At 41.5% G+C, this 20,610-nt stretch overlaps 1 protein-coding gene across 3 annotated transcripts in view; it reads left to right on the forward strand.

Annotated features, from left to right (window-relative positions):
* The window catches only part of AGK (acylglycerol kinase), a 126,041-nt gene that overhangs the window by 38,477 nt on the left and 66,954 nt on the right, over positions 1-20,610 (forward strand). For 2 of the 3 annotated variants that reach the window (XM_061198112.1, XM_061198111.1), the window contains exon 2: positions 7,111-7,228. In XM_061198112.1, coding sequence (XP_061054095.1) covers positions 7,128-7,228 — 101 coding nt within the window. In that variant the 5' untranslated portion in view covers positions 7,111-7,127. Of the gene's footprint in view, positions 1-1,261; positions 1,516-7,110; positions 7,229-20,610 lie in introns of all 3 variants that reach the window. The other variant, XM_061198110.1, reaches the window with a different exon arrangement.

The raw sequence follows: 20,610 nt of genomic DNA on the forward strand, positions 1-20,610 counted from the left end.
TATATTTCTTCATTTTCTGATTGGAAAATTATGGAAAATTCATTTAAGCCAAACTTTTCTCACTTTGGGGAACCACTGTTTTGCTGAAACCCTAAAGCTTAGTGTGCCCATTGGACGATGCAGCATCAAGTTCCAGATTTTTCTAGCCTGAAGGCAAGCAGTTCAGCAACTCATTTTTAAATGCAAATATTTTAGATGGTTGGAAAAGGAGAGTTGAAAATAACTGTCTCTCATACCTAGAATATCACAACATCTTATAGCTAGAAGAGATTTTTTACGGCGATCCAGTCTCCTAATTTACAGGTGGAAGGGCTAGGAAGTTCACCCTGCTGGTAGTGTGGGCTCCTGAGGATTAGAACCTGGCCGAGTATGCTTTACTGCACCATAATCTCGTCGGTGGTTCTCATTTCTCTTAAAACATTCATCTGGGGGGGGCGATAGTAAGGATGCGTGTCTTTATGCGGTAAATGGGGAAACTAGACTGCAAGCTCTATGAGGGCAGGGACAATGGGCGGGGGTGGGTGCTGTACAGGAGTGCAGCCCCTGTGCCTAGCGCATGCGCAGCACTCAGCAAATGTTGGTTGATCCAATGATGGATGGGAGAAGAAAAGAAAGAAACCTTGACTGACTGGTATGGTCCCCACAGCACACGTGCGGGTGGGGGAACTGGTGGGAGGGGGACAGAGAATTAGAACTGCCCTCTGGTGGTCAGCATGGGCCCTGGCTTCTCTGCAGCTCTCTTGCTCTCTAGAATCTATTCACTACACTGTGGCCAGAGGTGTTTAAAATGCAAACCAGATCAGGTCACTCCCCTGACTGAATCCTCTCAAGGTCTTCCCATCCCATTCCATATAATGTCGGAACTCCTTACCACCATGGCCCGTCTTGCCCACCTCTCCGGCTTCATCGCTACCTCTTATTGCTTAGTTGTCTCTGCTTCACTCGCACTGGCCTCCGACTTGGTAAACTGCCTCAGGCTTTACCGATTTTGCACTGGCCGTGCCCTCCTTCAGGTTCTCTTTTCCTCTGGATCTTTGCTTGACCTGCTCCTTCTCGCCTTCAGGTCTCAGATTAATTGTCCCTTACTCGGAGAGGCCTAACTTAGACAGCCTAACTTAAAATAGTTCTCCCCCCACCCCACTCCTTTTCTATCACCTGTTTTCGTTTTCTTCGTGGTACATAGCACTACCTGAAATTGCCCTGTTCATTTAGTTATTCTCCAATTTAGTGCCAGGTCCTAAAACAGTGTTTGTCTCGGTAGGCTTTCCATAAAATATTGTTGAGCGACAGAGGGATGGATGATAAGGCTGAATGGATGAATAAATGAGCGATCGAAAACTGAAGGCACCGCCCCCCCCCCGGCGCGCCTCGGGCGGCCCCTGCAAACCGCACCCTCCTTGCGCGCCAGGAACCCGCTGCGGAACCCAAAGGCGGCGGCAGCGGTTTCCCTTCAAAGAGCAGCGGAATCTTGAGCGAGCACACAGGAAAGGCAGCTTGCGCGCGGGACCCGCCTTGGTGAGTGCGGCAGTGCCGGGGCGGGGAGCCGGGAGCGGGTCTCGGGGACCCGGCCCGGGCGGGCGGGAAGGGCCCCGGGGCGTGGGGTGGGCGTCGCGACCCGGGTGCGGGCGGAGGGTGGGAGCGAGGGCCGGACGGAACCGCGCGGGGAGGGCTCCGTGCGGATGGCGGGGTTCCTGTTGCCGCTGCGGGAGGCTGGTGGCCTGGGGTCTAGTCCCAGAGCTGCCTTGAACTTGCGTGACCCTTACCCACTTCTCTTGGGGCGGGGGGGGGAGCGATTCAGCTAACTCATTTGCAAAATGGGGCGAATGGTTTCTGATCGCCTGATGGATTGGTTGATTGGTTCGTTCATTCCAGGTGCTTTACTAGGTTCTGTTTGCTAGAGATGCACAGACAGAACCTGCCCATTGTGGGGTCCCAAGTCTAGTGAGAAAAGCCCCGCCGTATGGTGAGGAGGGTCGAATACAATCAGAATTGGGGAGTTCTTGGGGAAAAAAAAACAAAAACCCATGAATTTCGGACGAGACATGCAACAGTTATTTATCGAATGGCTATTACGTGCCAAATTTTATTTGTTCAGTAAAAATTTAAGTTTTTACTGAGATTGGGGAATAAGAGTTCTGTTGGGTACTTAGAAGGCATATACACTGCTAGCTAATATATTACATATTTGATGATGACTTAAATCCGGAAAAATTTACAAGGTTCATCCATACCCCTCACAGATGTGAACTTTACAGCCAAATGAGTTAAGCAGAGCAGCTGTATTCTCATTTTACTAAGGAAGAAAGTGCATTCACAGCCCCATCAGATGTGATCTTCGCAGCCAAATGAGTTAATCAGAGCAGATGTATCCTCATTTTACTAATGAGAACATAGAGACAGGTTAAATGATTTACCCAGGCTCTCACTGCCAGTAAGTAACAAAAGTAGGACTAGAAACTAGGCCTCAAGACCCTTGGACCAGTGCTCTTTCCACTACACTTGGTTGCCTGCATGTTTCCACAGTAGTTTTGTAATACGCAGACCCATTCATTTGTGACACAAAGGGAGTTCCAGTGGGTCATGGGTGGCCTTAAAACAGACTCTTAACGACTGTTAGATTGTTCTCTAACTTCTGTCCTTGCCTTGGATATTTTACCTGTACTCCAACTTTATCTCCTTCACACTGATGAGTTCCAAATCTATATCTTCCATCCAGACAATTTCTCCTGGCTTCAAACTGCTAAGTCCAGACATCCATTGATCATTTCCATTGGATGCCCCACAGGCATCTCAAACTCAATATCTCCAACACTTTTCTTCATGAACCTACAATCCAACTCTAATGATTGAAATCACTATTCAGTAAGTTGCCCAAGTACAAAACTGGCTTGGTTCCTCTTCTCTCACCTCCTACAATCAGTTGATCACCAATGGCTGCTAGATTCTATTTTCTAAAGATCTGCCACATCTGTCCTCTCTGTCTCCTTTGCTCCTTCCTTTGTTTATGTGCCTAGAGATCGTGGTAGTAACTTGCTACTGGCTCTCTGTAGCTTTTAGCTCAGCTTCTTCCAGCCCATTTTCCATTCTGCTACAAAGTGATCTTTCTACAGTCCAAACGTGATCCTATCACTCACTTGCTTAAATCCCTTCAAGGTTTTTCATCATTTTCAATGTAACATCCAAAGTCTTTAGCGTGGAGTCAAGGTCCTTCCTGATCTTTTCTGAACCTCCCCGACCTTCCCCGTCCTTTATCTCCAGACTACTATTTCTCAAGAGTGTGGTGCTGACCTCCACTAGAAGCATGGGAGTACTCATTAATAATGAAGATGATGATGCCAAAAACTCGGCCTCTGTGCACTGGTGCCGAATCGAATCTTGGAGACGGAGTTTTGGGTGAAGTAGAAAAGAATAGCTTTATTGCTTTGCCAGGCAGAGGGGGACACAGCAGGCTAATGCCCTCAAAAACTGTGTGTCCCAACCCAGGGGGATTTGGTGAGGAGTTTTATAGCAATGGTTCAAGGGCGGGGTTGCTTATAAGGATCAGGGTGTGTGCAGGGCCTGCTATCCTTTAATCTAATCTGGCCTCAGGTGGTCTTCTGATGAGCTTCTGTGATTCTCGAGGTTATTAAACTGTGACCTGTCTGAAATGAAGATTGCTTCATCAAGTAGTTAACATCTTCCATTTGTTGCGGGTTTTAGTTCTGTGGAAGAGCTCAAAGATATTGTTCTGTGTATCCCTTGAGGTGGACCCAGGACCCTGCCCCAAGGCTGCACTAATGTTTTTTGACTGCTGTTCCCTTCTCTCTGTATCCCTTCCCTTCCCTGATTAGCAACTGTTTGAACCTGCCCTTTGGAACTCGGAATGTCTAGAAATGGGAGACACAGAAAGGCTTTCCTGCCCAGGAGCCCCACAGGGTCCTGCTCGGTTTCACTAACAGCCCAACCAGAACAAGTCAGACTCTCAGGGGGTAATGCCCAAGAATCTGCATTTTAACAAGTTTTACACTAGAGTTTGAGAGGCCTTGTTCTCACCTTCCATATTTACCCTGCTCTTTATACCTGACTACCCACCTGTGTTTCCCTGAACATACCTGGCTATCATTTATGCCTTTATGCACATCAGTCTCTTTAGCTGCTCATTTGGTACTCCTCATTCTCCAAGACCCCGGGTAAATGTCACGCCTTCTGGGAAGACTTCCCCCAACGATGGACTACCGTGTCACCACCAGTCTACATTGGGTCATTCTTGTGGCTTCTGACAGAGCCATGACTTACCCCTCAACATCTTCCCACTGTATTACAATCATAAATTGTGTAATTGTTTTGCACTTGTGGGTTTAACAGTTGCCAGCACTTGAGAATAGAGACTTGTGCTTCTCTGCCTAGCACCCAGCACAGAGTCTAGCACGCTGAATGAACGAGTGCTTTAGGATGCGATGGAGAGGCATCTAATTATCACATGTGCCTTTGGGTTCCTTTACGTACCATCCTGTACTGTGGCTCTGATTCACAGGAAGGGGGGCTCCCTGACACTGGCTTCATTGTTGCTGGTGATAAGGATGTTTCTGGCCTTGAGAAGAATTTTAACCAATGGTAGTGTTAAAGAAAAAATTATGTAGTGACACTTGTTAAAGAATGGTAAGGCAGACTTTACTCAAGGGTAGGGAGAGGCATCTGGGTGGATATAGAGACCACTGCAGTGGTGGTCTTGGAGTGGGGGAAGGAGGTTGGACTCAACTCTGACTCCAACGAGGACAAATGGGGGTTTATAGCCAAGGGGCAGGGTGGGCATCAGTGGATGGAAAATTACTAAGAGGGAACATCAGGGTTAAGGGGAATTCTTATTAGGCTGACTCAGTAGAGCTCTTGCTGAAGGCAGACCAGGGTGATAAGATATCCAGGGTGGTCAGATATCCAGGGTGGTCAGATACCAGTGGTGGAGGTGGGGGATTTTCACTAAACTAAGTGGGATTCTTGCTCAAACTGGATTCTACAAGGGCGGAGAGGGAAGCCCAAGCTAGGGCCTTGTCCGGCAGAGCTCAGAGGAGCCTGATTAAAGTTAGGTCAAGAAGAGAGTCTTTGTGGTTAAAGGGAGTAATAAAAGAACTAGAATCTTCAGCAGAAGCTGAAGATTTTTTTTTCTTGGTCTGTTTACCTCATGCACACAAAGTCATAAAAATTTTCTGTATCTGTTTAGAAAATAATTTATATTTATTTTTAGAAAATTTAGAAAATACATTGCAATTTAAGATGTAAAATAAATGTCACCCATTTTCTCACAACCAAGAGGGAATTGCTTAAAATTTCTGTGTGTTTATTTCTACTGGTATTTTTTTTCATTTATATTCATGTTTGAACATAATTGTTAAATACCAATTACATAAGGCTTTTTAATCCTGCTAATTTTACTTAACATTATATTTTTAGTTTTTTCCACATCAACAAAAATTCTTAGTGAAAAAAAATTTAATGTAGTGGGGGAAAAGTGTTCCTTAACCTTCATAGGGTCCCTAGCTAGGTCTGGAAATTAAACTGACAAAGACTGATCAACAGGAGGAAAGCATACAAGTTTACTCAATGTAAGTTTTACATGATACGAGAGCCTTCATAAAGAAATGAAGACCCAAGGAAACAGGCCCGAGTATTTTATTTTAGACAGTCGTGGAGGAGCATGATAGGGTAAAGGGTATGAGGTAATTACAGCAAATGGGAAACTTAGCAAGGCCTGCGTGTTAGGATTCTTCTTGGCATCTCTTTTTCTTTGGAGACAAATCGATCCTTCCTGCTGGGTATAGGGCAGGCACCTCTCACTGGAGGGTTTTATGATCTGTTTCAGGGAAGAAGGGCAAGGTGGGGAGGGGGTCAGGGTGACCTTCCTGCTTCTGCCGTTTTCCCAAACTCCTTCCGCTTAAAATATCCACTCTGCCAAGGTGCCATATTTTGGGGTAGCATGTCTTGAACCCCATCACATTCAACAGTTATTTACCGAATGGCTATTATGTGCCAGGTTTTATTTTAGACACAGGGATACTGCAGTGACCAGAACAGTCAAAATCTTTACTCTCGCGGAGTTTACATTCCAGTGGGGTAAGTTAATAAACAAACTAGCACATAAGGATCATCACAGGATAAGTGCTGTGACGAAAAGAAACAGAATAGGTTTATATGGTCACTTTGTTTTTGAGTAAAGTTATGCTAGTTTACCTTCCGTATAGGAGTGTGTGTCTATCTCATTTTGTCATCAGTGAGTATAATCATTTAAAAATTTTGGTAATTTTATAGGTGAATAGTGATAGTTCTTTGTAATTTGCATGTCTTTGATTACTCAGGAAGTTGAGCATTTTTACAGAGCTACGTGCATTTCCTCTTCATCGAGTTTTCTGTGAATGTTCTATTGAGGGCCTAGTGTTTTCTCCTATTTTGAATAATCCCTTTACATTACTAATTTGATTACTAATTTGATGATATACACTTTATATATAATGGATAAGCAGACACTCTTTTTAAAATTTTTCCTTTTCTTTTCTGGCCGTGCCACACGGCTTGCGGGATCTTAGTTCCCCGACCAGGGATCCAACCCAGGTCCTGGCAGTGAGAGTGCCGAGTCCTAACCACTGGACGGCCAGGGAATTCCCAGATAAGCAGATACTCTTAAATAGCGGTATAATGACTGTAAGAAGAAAGCAAAGACAGGACACCTAGAATTCCCTTCTTCTCTTCCTGCTCCTCTCCCCCTTCCTTCTAAGAAAAAGTGATGAGAGAAGAAAAAAGTGTAATTTAGGTGGAAAGAAGTGAAGAAAGAAAGAAAGAAAGGAAGGAAGGGAAAGGAAAGGGAAGGGAAGGAAGGGAAGGAAGGAAGAAAGAAAGAAAGAAAGAAAGAAAAAGGAAGAAAGGAAGGAAGGAAAGGAAGGAAGAAAGGAAGGAAAGAAAGAAAGAAGAAAGAAAGAATGGGTAGGTGGGTGGGTGAGAACATGAAGATGATGTAACTAGGAAGGAAAAGGAGGGAGGAAGGAAAACATGGAGAGGATGAAAGAACCGAAGACAGTCATAGGGACTCTGCACAATTCCCTTGGGCAATTATATTTTTCTTTTCTGCCTCAACTAATCTAGCAAATCCCTGAGAGAAGATGACTGTGTTCTTTAAAACACTTCGAAATCATTGGAAGAAAACTACAGCTGGGATCTGCCTGCTGACATGGGGAGGCCACTGGCTCTATGGAAAACACTGGTAAGTATCTGACAGCCCCCATCCCCCCCCCCCCCCCCCCCCCCCCCGCCTTCGCATGCAGCAACAAAACAGTCCAAAAGGGCCTACGGTTAAAATCTTGTTTAGCTGTGCTTGTCTCTGTAAAACAGTGTGGTGTAAAAGGAAAGCAAATGTTAAAACCTCAAAGACAAAGGCTTCTTGTTGTACCCAGTTCTGAAAGATGGAAACTGTATAGAGCTATTAACACTTGTCCTTCAGTGGACACAGATTACTGCAGCGAGATCAGAACGGGGAGAAATTGAGGGCCGCCTAGAGAGAGACAAGGGACTTCCCTAGTAATAGTAGAGGGTTGGAACTCACACGTGTCCTTGGGTGGTCCTTCCGTTTCCCGCTATGGTCTCTTGATCTCTAATAGTGCCCACTGCTAGACATTGAGTCTGCTACCTGCAACCCCTGTGATTTTCCTCATCTAACCCATTAGCAACAACAAAACTAATGAACCCATTAGTTCATTTAAATGAGACTTAGACTTTCAAACCTTTTGTTTGAATAAGGAATTCCAGGGAGTCATGGGTTTTATTAGCCTTTCAGGTCTGTGGGGAGAAGAAAGTGCCAGAGTTCCTCTTCTGGATTAACATGGTAATAAGATTTAAATAAACAGTTTTTATATAAAAATTAATACAAATTACTAAGAGAGCCGATCAAATTGCAGTCTTTTGCGGATTCAGGGCTACGTCTTAAATATATAGCAACATTCTCTGACATCCAGGTGTCCTAAATAACTGCTTTGTTAAACAGACAACTGAACAGGCTTTATAATGGAAGTCTCCACGTTGGAAAGGAGAGTCACAATGGTACTTCTGTGAACGTTCTCAATTCACCACTATCAGAGATAATTTATGATGCACATGGTGTGTACTTTTTTGCAGGTGTGGAGAAGATGGAACATTCCCCCCTTTTCTTTCTAAGTATTCTCAAGGCTAAGCACTTGAATTCCGTTAGCTAGTGTATAAAGAACAGACCTAAGAATCTTAAAATTTTAATATATAAAAAAGAGAAGGGCAGAGGAAATGTTTTAACAAATTGTGTATGGAGCATATAATGTTTGGCTTTTCCTCCCTTTTCAAACTACTGGGCTGGCCAAAAAGTTCGTTCGGGTCTTTCTGTAACATTTTACGGCAAATTTGAGCCGTAACGTTTGAGCCCTCGAGGAAAGGCTCCTTATACCTCCTGCCAAGGTAGGAACTAGGATTTCCTATTCAGGAGCACCCAGTCCAGGCCACAGCTGGCTCAAGGCGGGAGAACCTCCCACCTGCTGAGGATTATTGCCATTGCCACTACTGGGTGAAGATGTGAGGAAATAACCGTGTCCCCTGTTCAGGATGTCTTTAAGGTACCATAATAATTTCTCACAGCGTAGTCTTGAGACTTTAAAAAAGGCCCATTAAGTCTGTGGCACGTCGGAGGCCTCATTCTCAGTTGGATCTGAAACAGCTTGAACTAGAGGTGTAGCAGGAGGCTGGAGGCATCATTTTGCTCTGTCTCTACCCTTGACATTCAAGGTTACTGCTCAGAATGCAACCCCCCATTGTCCTGCATAGCTTCCTTTTCTCAGACTTCTCTCCACATGCTCTGGTGCTATTTAACACCCCTCCCTCCCCCTTTTAAAAAATTGTGGTAAAAAACACTAACAGAAAATTTACCACCTTGACCATTTTTAAGTGTACACTCAGTAGTGTTAAATATATTCATATTGCTGTACAGCAGATCTCTAGAACTTTTTCATCTTGCAAAACGGAAACTTTATCCCCACTGAATACAACTCCCCATTTCCTCCTCCTTCCAGATCCTGGCAACCACCATTCTATTTTCTGTTTCTGTAAGTTTGACTGCTTTAGATACTTCATATGAGTGGAATCATGTAGTATTTGTCTTCTGTGACTGGCTTATTTCACTTAGCATAATGTCCTTATTGTTCATTGATGTTGTAGCATGTGGCAGGATTTCCTTCTTTTTTTAAGGTTGAATAATATTCCATTGTATGTATATACCACATTTCTTTATCTGTTTATATGTTGATGGACATTTGGGTTGCTTCCACCTCTTGGATATTGGGAATAATGCTACATTGAACTTGGGTGTGCAGATATGGCTGTAACATCCTGTTTTTAATTCTTTTGGGTATATACCCAGAAGTGGGATTGCTGGATCAGATGGTATTTCTATTTTTAAATTTTTGAGGAAACTCCATACTGTTTTCCATAGTGGCTGCACCATTTTACAATCCCAATTTCTCCACATCCTTATCAACACTTGTTTTTCTGTTTTTTTTTTTTTTTGATATTGGCCATCCTAATGGGTGTGATATGGCATTTTGTGGTTTTCGTTCGCATTTCTCTTAATGATTAGTGATACTGAGCATTTTTTCGTATGTTTGCTGGCCATTTGTTTATCTTATTTGGAGAAATGTCTGTTCAAGTTTTTTGCCTATTAAAAAAAATCAGGTTATTTGTTGAGTTGTAGGAGTTCTTTAACCTTTTATGAGATACATGATTTGCAAATATTTTCTTCTATTCCATAGATTGCCTTTTTCTCTCTGTTGATTGTCCTTTGATGCACAGAAGTTTTTAAGCTTGATGTAATTCCATTTGTCTATTTTTGCTTTTGGTGTCACATCTAAGAAATCATTGCCAAATCCAATGTCATAAAGCTTCCCACCTATGTTTTTTTCCTAGGAGTTTTATAGTTTTAGGTCTTAGGTTTAGGTCTTTAATCCATTTCGAGTTCTTTCCCCAGTGTGTCGTCTAGGTGCCCTTGTCAAACATCATTTGATCATATATGTGAGAATTTATTTCTGGGCTCTCTGTTCTGTTCCACTGATCTATATGTTTGTCTTTATGCCAGTATTATACTGTTTTAATTACTGTAGCTTTGTAATATGTTTTGAAATTAGTGATAGGCCTCTAACTTTGTTCTTTTTCAGGATTCTTTTGGCTATTCAGGGCCCCTTGAGATTCCATATGCATTTTAGGATGGTTTTTTCTATTTTTTCAAAAATGCCACTAGAATTTTGATAGGGATTACATTGAATCTGTAGCTCATTTTGGGTAGTATGGACATTTTAACAATATTAAGCCTTCCAATCCATGAGCATGGGATGTCTTTCCATTCATTTGTGTCTTCTTTAATTTCTTTCAGTAGTGTTTTATCATTTTTAGTATACAAGTCTTTCACCTTCTTGGTTAAAATATTTATTCCTAAATATTTTATTCTTTTCAGTGCTATTGTAAATGGGATTTAAAAAAATTTTTTTCCCCTTTTTCTTGAATTTTATTTTATTTTTTATACAGCAGGTTCTTATTATTTATCTATTTTATACACATCAGTGTATACATGTCACTCCCAATCTCTCAGTTCATCCCACCACCACCACCGCTGCCCCCGCTTTCCCCCCTTGGTGTCCATACGTTTGTTCTCTACATCTGTCTCTCTATTTCTGCCTTGCAAACCAGTTCATCTGTAGCGTTTTTCTAGATTCCACATATATGCATTAATATACGATATTTGTTTTTCTCATTCTGACTTACTTCACTCTGTATGACAGTCTCTAGGTCCATCCACATCTCTACAAATGACCCAATTTCGTTCCTTTTTATGTCTGAGTAATATTCCATTGTATATATGTACCACATCTTCTGTATCCATTCATCTGTCAATGGGCATTTAGGTTGCTTCCAGGACGTGGCTATTGTAAATAGTGCTGCAATGAACATTGGGGTGCATGTGTCTTTTTGAATTTTGGTTTTCTCTGGGTATATGCCCAGTAGTGGGATTGCTGGGTCATATGGTAATTCTATTTTTAGTTTTTTAAGGAACCTCCATACTGTTCTTCATAGTGGCTGTATCAATTTACATTCCCACCAACAGTGCAAGAGGGTTCCCTTTTCTCCACACCCTCTCCAGCATTTGTTGTTTGTAGATTTTCTGATGATGCACATTCTAACCGGTGTGAGGTGATACCTCATTGTAGTTTTGATTTGCATTTCTCTAATAATTAGTGATGTTGAGCAGCTTTTCATGTGCTTCTTGGCCATCTGTCTGTCTTCTTTGGAGAAATGTCTATTTAGATCTTCTGCCCATGTTTTGATTGGGTTGTTTTTTCTTGACATAGAGCTGCATGAACTATTTGTATATATTGGAGATTAATCCTTTGTCCATTGATTCGTCTGCAAATATTTTCTCCCATTCTGAGGGTTGTCTTTTCGTCTTGTTTATAGTTTCCTTTGCTGTGCAAAACTTTTAAGTTTCATTAAGTCCCATTTGTTTATTTTTGTTTTTATTTCCATTACTCTAGGAGGTGGGTCAATAAAGATCTTGCTGTGATTTATGTCAAAGAGTGTTCTTCCTATATTTTCCTCTAAGAGTTTTATAGTGTCCAGTCTTACATTTAGGTCTTTAATCCACTTTGAGTTTATTTTTGTGTATGGTGTTAGGGAGTGTTCTAATTTCATTCTTCTACATGTAGCTGTCCAGTTGTCCCAGCACCACTTATTGAAGGGACTGTCTTTTCTCCATTGTATATCCTTGCCTCCTTTGTCATAGATTAGTTGACCATAGGTGCTTGGGTTTATCTCTGGGCTTTCTATCCTGTTCCGTAAATGGGATTTTTTTTTTAACTTCCTTTTTGAATTGTTCATTGTTAGTGTATAGAAACACAACTGTTTTTTGTGTTTTGATTTTGTAAACTTTGCAAACTTTTGCAACTTTGCTGAATTTGTTTATTCTAATAGCTTATTTGTGTGGACTCTTTAGTGTTTTCTACATATAAGATCACGTCATCTGCAAACAGTTTTACTTCTTCCTTTCCAATTTGGATGCGTTTTATTTCTTTTTCTTGCCTAATTGCTCTGGCTAAGATTCCCAGTACTGTGTTCTATAGAAGTGGCAAGAGTGGGCATCCTTCCCTTGTTCCTGATCTTTAAGGAAAAGCTTTCAGTCTTCTCTGTTGAATATGATGTCAGCTGTGGGCTTTTCATATATGTCCTTTATTATGTTGAGGTAGTTTCCTTCTATTGTCCTTTAAAAAAAAAAATCCGAAACTTGTCACATAACAGTCCTCATGTTATTTTTTATAATACTAATTTAGTTTTTTCCCTGCAAAAATCTTACCCTGCAGCTCTCTTGAATAGAAGCTGCCCTCCTCTTCAAATGGGTTGTGAGGTGGGGTTGGCATTCTCCTAGCTCCTCAGTACCTATTCCAAACCATTACTCTTTCATCTTATAAAAATCTCTTCTCCTTTGAGGCTCATAATATCTGGCTATATTATAAAACCACAAACCACCCAGCTTTCTGGGATCTCATCTACATTAGACTTAGGCTTTGGTGCCTGGCTTATCAATGTCCTTTTCTCTTTAAGAGGAAAGGACATTGTTATCTTGTTATCTTTCTGAATGCCCTGAGTGTTTATGTGAACAACCCACCTAACAACACCTTGTCTTTCCTTTCCCTGACTTAATCTATTCCTGGGACTTTAATACTTTGCCCTCTTTCAACTCTCCCCATTCTCACTGGTTGAATGCTAAACCTTGTCATTACTTGTCCTTGTTCCACTTTTGCAAATGGAACTTAAGCATCTGAATCTCTCATTTCAGCCCTCTATTATTCCAGTTTTCTTCCTTTACTCCTGTTTTTCAGTGTTATCAAGACTTCTTGTCCCTTGGGCCCTCCATTTTCTTCCCAATCTGTCACTCCTCCCTGCCTTCTTCACTTTCTTCCTGTCCTAGGTTCCTTGATTCAACACATCACACAATTCAACACAGTTTTTCATATGTCCTCCCTGGCCTTTTCACTCTCTCATTTCTTCCTCCTATTTTAAGTTAAACTTTTTGAATAGGTTCTCTCTGCTTCCCTACCTCCTACCCATTCTACATCCTGTGTGGTCTTCATTTGAATTAATCGCACCAGTTTTATTACTCATCCTTTTTGACTGCTCAGCTTTAGACACAGTTGACTCTCCTTGAAACACTTTTTTTTTCTTGGCTTCTGACTGCCAGGTATCTGTTTTCCCTCCTACTCCTCTGGCCATTCCTTCTCACCTTTTACTTCTCCCTTCTACTCAGGGGTTGCAGAAGTAGTTCTCTAGGACTCTGCCCTAGGCCCTCTGCTCACTTTATACCCTCTCCCTGTATGATCTCATCTGCTCGCAATGGCTTTATTGTCAGCCGTAGGTAGACAGACCCCAGGTTTGTATTTCCATAGAGACCTCTTCGGAGCTCCAGACCTATGTGTGCATTCAGCTGCTTACTGAACTTGTCTCCTTGGTTGCTTCCTAGGTGCCTCAAACTCAACAGACTAAAAATAAAATCAAAAGCTTTCCTGTCAAACCTGTTCCTTCTCAGTGATCAGTGCCACTCACCATCCAATTTCCCAAACTAAAAATTTGAACGTCATCCTCCATTCGTCCTTCCTCCTTATTTCTCACATTCAGGTTATACATTCTAAGTGATTTTACTTCTTTTATATCAGTTACTTTGTTCTATTTCTGTTGTCCTTCCTCACTGTTGCCACCTTTGTGCTCACTACCATCATCTCTGGCCTGGATTCTTACTAAATGCTTTCTGACTGTTCTCCTTGTATCTACTCTTGCCTGTTTCTAATCTATTTGGCACAGCACTGCCAGAGCAGTCTTTTAAAAATGCAAATTGCTATTGCTTTTAGACTCAAATCCAAAATTCTTACCAACTCTACATGACTTGGCCCCATCTGTAGACAGCTCTAGCCCTGCCACACTCTACACTTTGGCATATAGAACTTTCAGGTCTTCCAAAGTGGCATGTCCTTTCTGTTTCGGGGTTCCTTAGAGGGCCTTCATACATGTTCCCTCCTGAAACACTCTTCCCTTCTCTTCTTCCCCAGCCAACTACCATTTCTCCAGGTCTCAAATGTTACTTCTTCCCTGTCCCCTCCAGTCTTGGTTAGGCAGACTTCCTACATTTTCTCCATGGTATTGTGAACATCTACATAATACTTATTACTATTATAGTTTTTTGTTCTGTTTGTTTTTTCTCTTATATTATAAGACTCTAAAGGCAGGGGCCCTGTTTGTCTTTCTTAGTGTTGTCCCCAAGACCCAGCACATAGAAGGTACTTGAGACATATTGTATTTATGGAGGAAGGAACAAACAAGAGAATGAAAGTCTCAGAGGGCAAAATCTCAACCCTGTTGACTGGCCACTTGTGAATTCACAAACCCAGGCTGTTGAATCCTCCTGAAGAAAATGATACACTAAACCCATAGTCAGGTTACTCTTCCATTTTCACACATTTATTTTGAAATATTCATGAATTTCCTCAGTTTCCTGCTTCACCTTCTCCATATTCATTCTTGGACAACCTTAACTCCTACTTCAAAGAGAAAATAAAGAACACTGGGCAGTTACCCCTGCATGCACATTTCTGTTCTTTTTGTCTCATTGGATGAGGTTGCCATCCTCCTGCCCAGGGCCAGCCCCTCCAACCCTGATCTGCATCCCGTTCTTCCTCCTTCATTGGTTATCCTCTTCCTCGCTTGTATCTTGAATCTCATCCTTCCTACTTCTTTCCCCCTATTTGTCAAACTCTTCCTAGCTTAAACGTGTCATCTCAGCTGTGTGTCCCCATTTATTTACTGCTCTCTCTCTTCCATTTATACCATTCTTGAGAGCTTGCCTCACACTTGCAGCCTCTACCTCCACTTTAGAGTAAGCTTAGTAAAATCTGGTTTTGTTCCCATCATTTGATTGACCCTGTTCTTGACGAGGTCATTAATAGCCTCTTAGTTGTTAAATGAAGTGGATACTTTCAGTCCATATCTGCCACATTTGATTCTCTTTGACCATATCCTCTTCAGTTACCTTTAGGATGTTCCTTTGTTCTGCGTGTCCCTTAAAGGTTGGTGTCCCAGGTCCTATCCTCGTTCTGTAGACTTCTTAGGTGACCATAACTACACTAGGGTTTTCAGGTGTGGTACTTAAGGTTTCAGAGTCATAATACTTTTTAGTCCATGTCTTGCCTCTCTTGACATCCTATGTGAGTCGTGTCCCTGGAGTTGTACCATGCAGTCAGCCAGCAGAATATTCTTTCTAAAAGAGAACTCTGATCATGTCACTGTTCTACTGACAACCTGTAAATGACTCTCCATTGCCTGGAAGAAAAAGACCCTACTGCTTAGCATGGCATAAAAGGCCCTTCATGATCCTACCTTGTCTTCCTCTCAGCTTCTTTCTGATTCCTTTTCATCCTCCCTCCATCACCCTTACACTCAACCTCTATGTTCCAGAAGTCTTTAGAAAAAGACCTGTTTCCTGTTGTCCCTCTCTCTCCCTTTGCTTGTGTTCTTCCCCCGACCTGGAACACTTTTGCTCTTCTTCACCTGACCAACAGCTCAAAAAATGTGTCACAAAGCTGTGTTAAGTAATGGTGGCATTATTAGAATAAGAGGAAAGGAGAACAACCTGTGTTAAATAATTACGCCGTACCTGGTACTGGGCTAGTTGTTTCCGTGTACATACATGGTCTCATTTAATCCTCAAAATAGCCCTGTGAGAGAGGTAATGTTATTCCCATATATAAATGAGGAAACTGAGGCTCAGAGAAATCAATAACTTGTCTAAAGTCATATTTCTGCTTACTGGTGAAACTGGGATTTGGACCCAGGTTAATCATGTTCTAAATCCCATGTACTTTCTTTGCTGCTGACAACTTTGAGTAATAAAGCTCACTTTAATATATAAATCCTGCTGCAATTATTAAATGATATTAACTTTTAAATGCCTTTCATATAACTTTATTAGAACTGTTCTATTATGTTCTCATTTCATTTTTCACTGGATGGAATAAAGCTCCTTTATTAAATAGAACACATTTATTAGCATTTGGTAGAGACAAGGTGAAAACTGGACACATCTGCCCAGGGACCAGAGCCCTCATTTCAGAACCTCCTGGGTGCTCTTGGCTGTTCTTTCGTGCTCTCAGTTGTTCTCTGTGGGCCTTTCATCTACTGGTCTGACTCCCCTTCTCCTTTTCTCCCTTTTACTCACTGTTCTTTCCCTTTCACTCTGCCTTTCACTTTTCTACCACCCCCCCCTTTTCTTAGCTTCCTTACCTGTTTGTAATTTATAGATGAGTACATTTATTTTTCCTCTATTCTACGAAAATCTTCAAACATATAGCAAACTCGAAAGAATTTTACAGTAAACACCTGCCTACCTACTACTTGGATTCTAGATTTTACTGTATTTGCTTCATCACTAATCATCCATCTGTCCATCCTCCTCTCAATCTTACTTTTTGATGCATTTCCAAGTATTAATAATTTGTCGACATCAATGTACTTCCACCTGAATACTTGACCATGCATATCAGTAATTAGAGTTCAATATTTGCTTATAGTGTTTTTTCCCTTACTATGAAATTTACATGCAATGAAATATACAAATCTTAAGCCTGCATTCACTGAGTTTTGTCAGATGCATACACCTGTGTAACCCAGACTCCTAGCAACATAGAGAGCGCTGCCACCCCTCCAGACATTTTCCTCATGTCCCTTCACAGTCAATCCCTGTCCCCCCACACCCGGAGGCAACCATTGTTCTGGTTTTTTCCCCACCATAGGTTCTTTTTTTTTTTTTCACTTCTAGAACTTTATATAAATGGAATCATATAATGTAACCTGTATTGGTTTTTGTAAGCCTTCTTTCTCTTAGCATAATGGCTTTGAGATTCGTCCATATTGTTTTATTTATCTGTAGTTCATTCCTTTTTTTTTTTTTTGCTGGGTAGTATTCTAGAAGATAAGCATAAAATAATTATTATTTTACACTTATAGAATTTTAAGTTCCTTGTTATTGATTTCTAACAAGAACATAATAATGAACATAATATTTTATATTTCTAATTTTAAAAAGCAAGCAAATTATTGTATTATGTGTATTTGACTTTTTCTTTCCTTTGAAAGGAAAATAGTGGCTCCTGATACAGGATTCACATGCCAGTAATAATAATTGGCTGTATTTCAATGTTGATTTTAATAACGACCATGGTTTGATAGAGTAAATTTTAGTTTGCTTTTAAGGAAACAAGGCTTTTTCTGCAACAGCTTTGGAAGAAATTGCATATGTTATTTATTTTTATCTGTCCCATTTTTGGCCGCTGTCTTTAACTTGTCTTTTGGCACAGGTGTTATTTATTTGCAGGCATCATTTCATGTTGCTCTATTTATAAGTTTTCTTCTCCTATGGGAATTCCTCTCCTTTTTTTTCTCCCTTCCCCTCAGTTTCAAGGAAAAGAACCTGTGATATTTTTCTCTGCATCGTTTCCCCCACAGCAGGTTGCAGTAGTTGACAGGAGCAGCAGAGGCTGCTCTCAGGACTCTGGTCAGAGCAACTGAAGAGGAGGAAATGACCCTCTTTGCTGAAAGTAAAGAGAATTTAAGTATTGCTCCTTCCTCTTCAACTGCTCTTCCCAAGCTTTCGGGGTTCCCTGGGGGAGATCGAGTTCCAGGTTGTTCAGTTCATCATGTCAGCAGTTACCTGCAATGGTCTTTCTCTCATTTGGAGCCCTTTCAGTAGCAAGGAGCCTGCTAATAGAGAGTAACATAAGAAAGGAGGCACTTCTAACAGTATGACCTTGGGCGCTCTAAGCCTCAGGTTCATCTGTAAAGTGGGGATAATAACAGTTCCTCATTGGACCATTGAAGGATTAAGATAACTGGAGAGCTCTTAGCATGGTGCTTGATTGATATCAGGGTTCAATACATGCTAGTAATTGTGCATTAATTTGATATAATATATACTCAGTTACTTTGGGAGTTAAAACGAATTACTGCTGGTAACTGGGCAATGAGTGATTCGAGAGACAGCCAGTGGGGAAGGAAGACGAGGATCTGCCAGGTGGTGTAATGAGATCTCAGCCTTTTATTTATTTCACCTTCCATGGGTAACAAGACAGCTTGGAAAAGTGTAATTTCAAGCGTGACAGAACATAACCACAAAAGAGGCAGGGCCTAAGAAGTTAAAAGCCGCAAGCCGTGTCAGAACCCTTGTCTGTCTCATGTGAGCTCAGATTGTTCCTTTCATCATTGGGGGCCTTGTCCTTGCCCATCCTGGCTCTGGCCTCTCTCCTTGTGATTTTGGCTGGTGAGCCCTTCCACAGCTTCTCAACTAATCCTTGTGGCTCAGCAGTTGACCATAGCTCTGCTCCTGCTTAGTTCTGGCTTCTGGTTTTCAGCCTCATCCTTTGGCTCAGTGCTTCTGGCACCACTTCTGCCACCCACCTTGGCCTGTGACCCAGGACTCCCTCCTGTTTATTTCTGTGGAGCGTCTAGCCTCTCAGCCAGAATTCCTGGTTCCTTCTCGGAGAATTTTAAATCCCACAAACACTATACCTCCCTTAACGTGAAACTTGCAAAGCAATTGTGATACTATAGTAAGTCCCCTACATATGAACCTTCAAGTTGCGAACTTTCAAAGATGCGAACAAGCATTCGCATGTTCCATCATGTAAGTGAGTTCACGAGTCTGGCGTACATTGTTACATGCGTGCATCCTCTACAAGTGGCTGTGGTTTTGTGTACTTTACAGTACTGTATAGAGTACAGTAGTATAGTATCTTTATTTCAAGCCCAGGATGTCCGGAAGGAAGTGTAAAAGCAGTGGTATAGAGCGGATTGTGTTAGTTGGGTACCTAGGCTAACTTTGTTGGACTCACGAACAAATTGGACTTAGGAACGTGCTCTCGGAACGGAACTCGTTCGTATGTACGGGACTTACTGTATAGCAACGGTCCTGGGCCATGCGTCTCTAGGCTTTTATTAATACTGGAGTTTTTTTTCCCTCTGAACAGAGGAACATGAATCTTGATTACTATACTGTAAGTATCGGTGGGAGCCCACCTTTCAAGTTCTGTGGTCAGACAGTTGCTTAGAAGGAAAACTAAATGGTTATGAGTTGGCCTGAGGGGTGTGTTCAGTGTCATTCAATTTCATTGAGAACTTAGTGGCAATAATGATGATAATCACTAACACTTAATCAGTGCTTGCCATGTGTCAGACAGTTCTAAGCACTTTACATTTATTAGCTCATTTTATCTTCCTAACAACTTTGTGAGATGGTTGTTAATCTCATACTAGTGTGAGATTAATAGCCCTACAAAGATGAAGAAATTGAGGGACAGCAAGGTTGAGTAATTTGCCCAGGGTCACACGGCTGGTCAGTGTCAGGACCCCGCTTCAAAACCAGGGCCTCCTCGTCACCTCTCAGAATGGCTCCTGTGTCTTAGGTAGCATGAGAGAGATGAACTATAAACTGAGGTGGTCGTAGGCCTTCAGCCCCCCAGGGTGTAAAACGGATGATAGAATGTCGTGCTTCTGATCGGGCTTCCTTCTGAGTCTGTTGGGTCTGGGTTCAAGCCTTGCCTTTGTCACTTGCTGATGTGTGACTTTGGGCACATTCTTCAAGCTTGCTAAACTTCACTCTTCTTCATCCACACAGTATCTCACAACATTATTGTGACATTTAAATGAGATCACCCCAGTTCCTGGCACACATTAGAAAGAGCAGCTCCTTTTATTATGGATGAAGGCACTCTGTGCTGTGTCCTGTTTGAGTGGCACAAAGTCAGTGTTAGGGTGCCTAAGGCAAAAAGGGCTAAACATTGTTTTATTATGGAAATATAAAACATAAAAGTTCGAGTAGTGTAACGAATCCCCTTGTATTGTCCCCCAGCTTCAGCAGATACCAGCATTTTGCTAATCTCATCCCATCTCTCTCCTCTACTTTTTTTTTTCCCGGAATATTTTAAAGCAAATCCCAGATATATCTCATGTCATTTTACCCATAAATACTTTACTATCTTATCTTTAACAATTAAGGAATTTTTAAAAATCACAATACCATTAACATGACCTAACAAAATTAAAAATCCTTTACGTCATCTAATATTCATTCTATGTTTATATTTTGCTTGTCGACCCAAAATTCTGTTTTATGGTTTTGTTCAAATCAATATCAACACAAGTTTCACACATTGCATTTGATGTCTATTCTTAAGCCTCGTAAACTCTAACCCCCTCCTCCTTTCATAGTATTTATTTGTTTTAGCAACCAGCCATGTCTACATTTGCCCTTTAGAATTTTTCATCCTCCAGATTTGGCGGTTAACTTATACAGTTCAGTGCTGGGCAGAGCCATATCGGAATCTAAGCAAAAAGGAAAATCAGTAATACTGAGTCTGCCTTTATTTAACACTCTGATACTGTGTTCATCATGGGTCTTTTACGTTCATTTTGATTTTTTAAAATACCGTATTAAAATGTTTATCTCCATTCCTTTGTCTTCCGGTGCTCCCTTAAATTTTGCACCTTAGG

This window comes from Eubalaena glacialis, chromosome 8, assembly GCF_028564815.1.
Source record: "Eubalaena glacialis isolate mEubGla1 chromosome 8, mEubGla1.1.hap2.+ XY, whole genome shotgun sequence".
NCBI lineage: Eukaryota > Metazoa > Chordata > Mammalia > Artiodactyla > Balaenidae > Eubalaena > Eubalaena glacialis.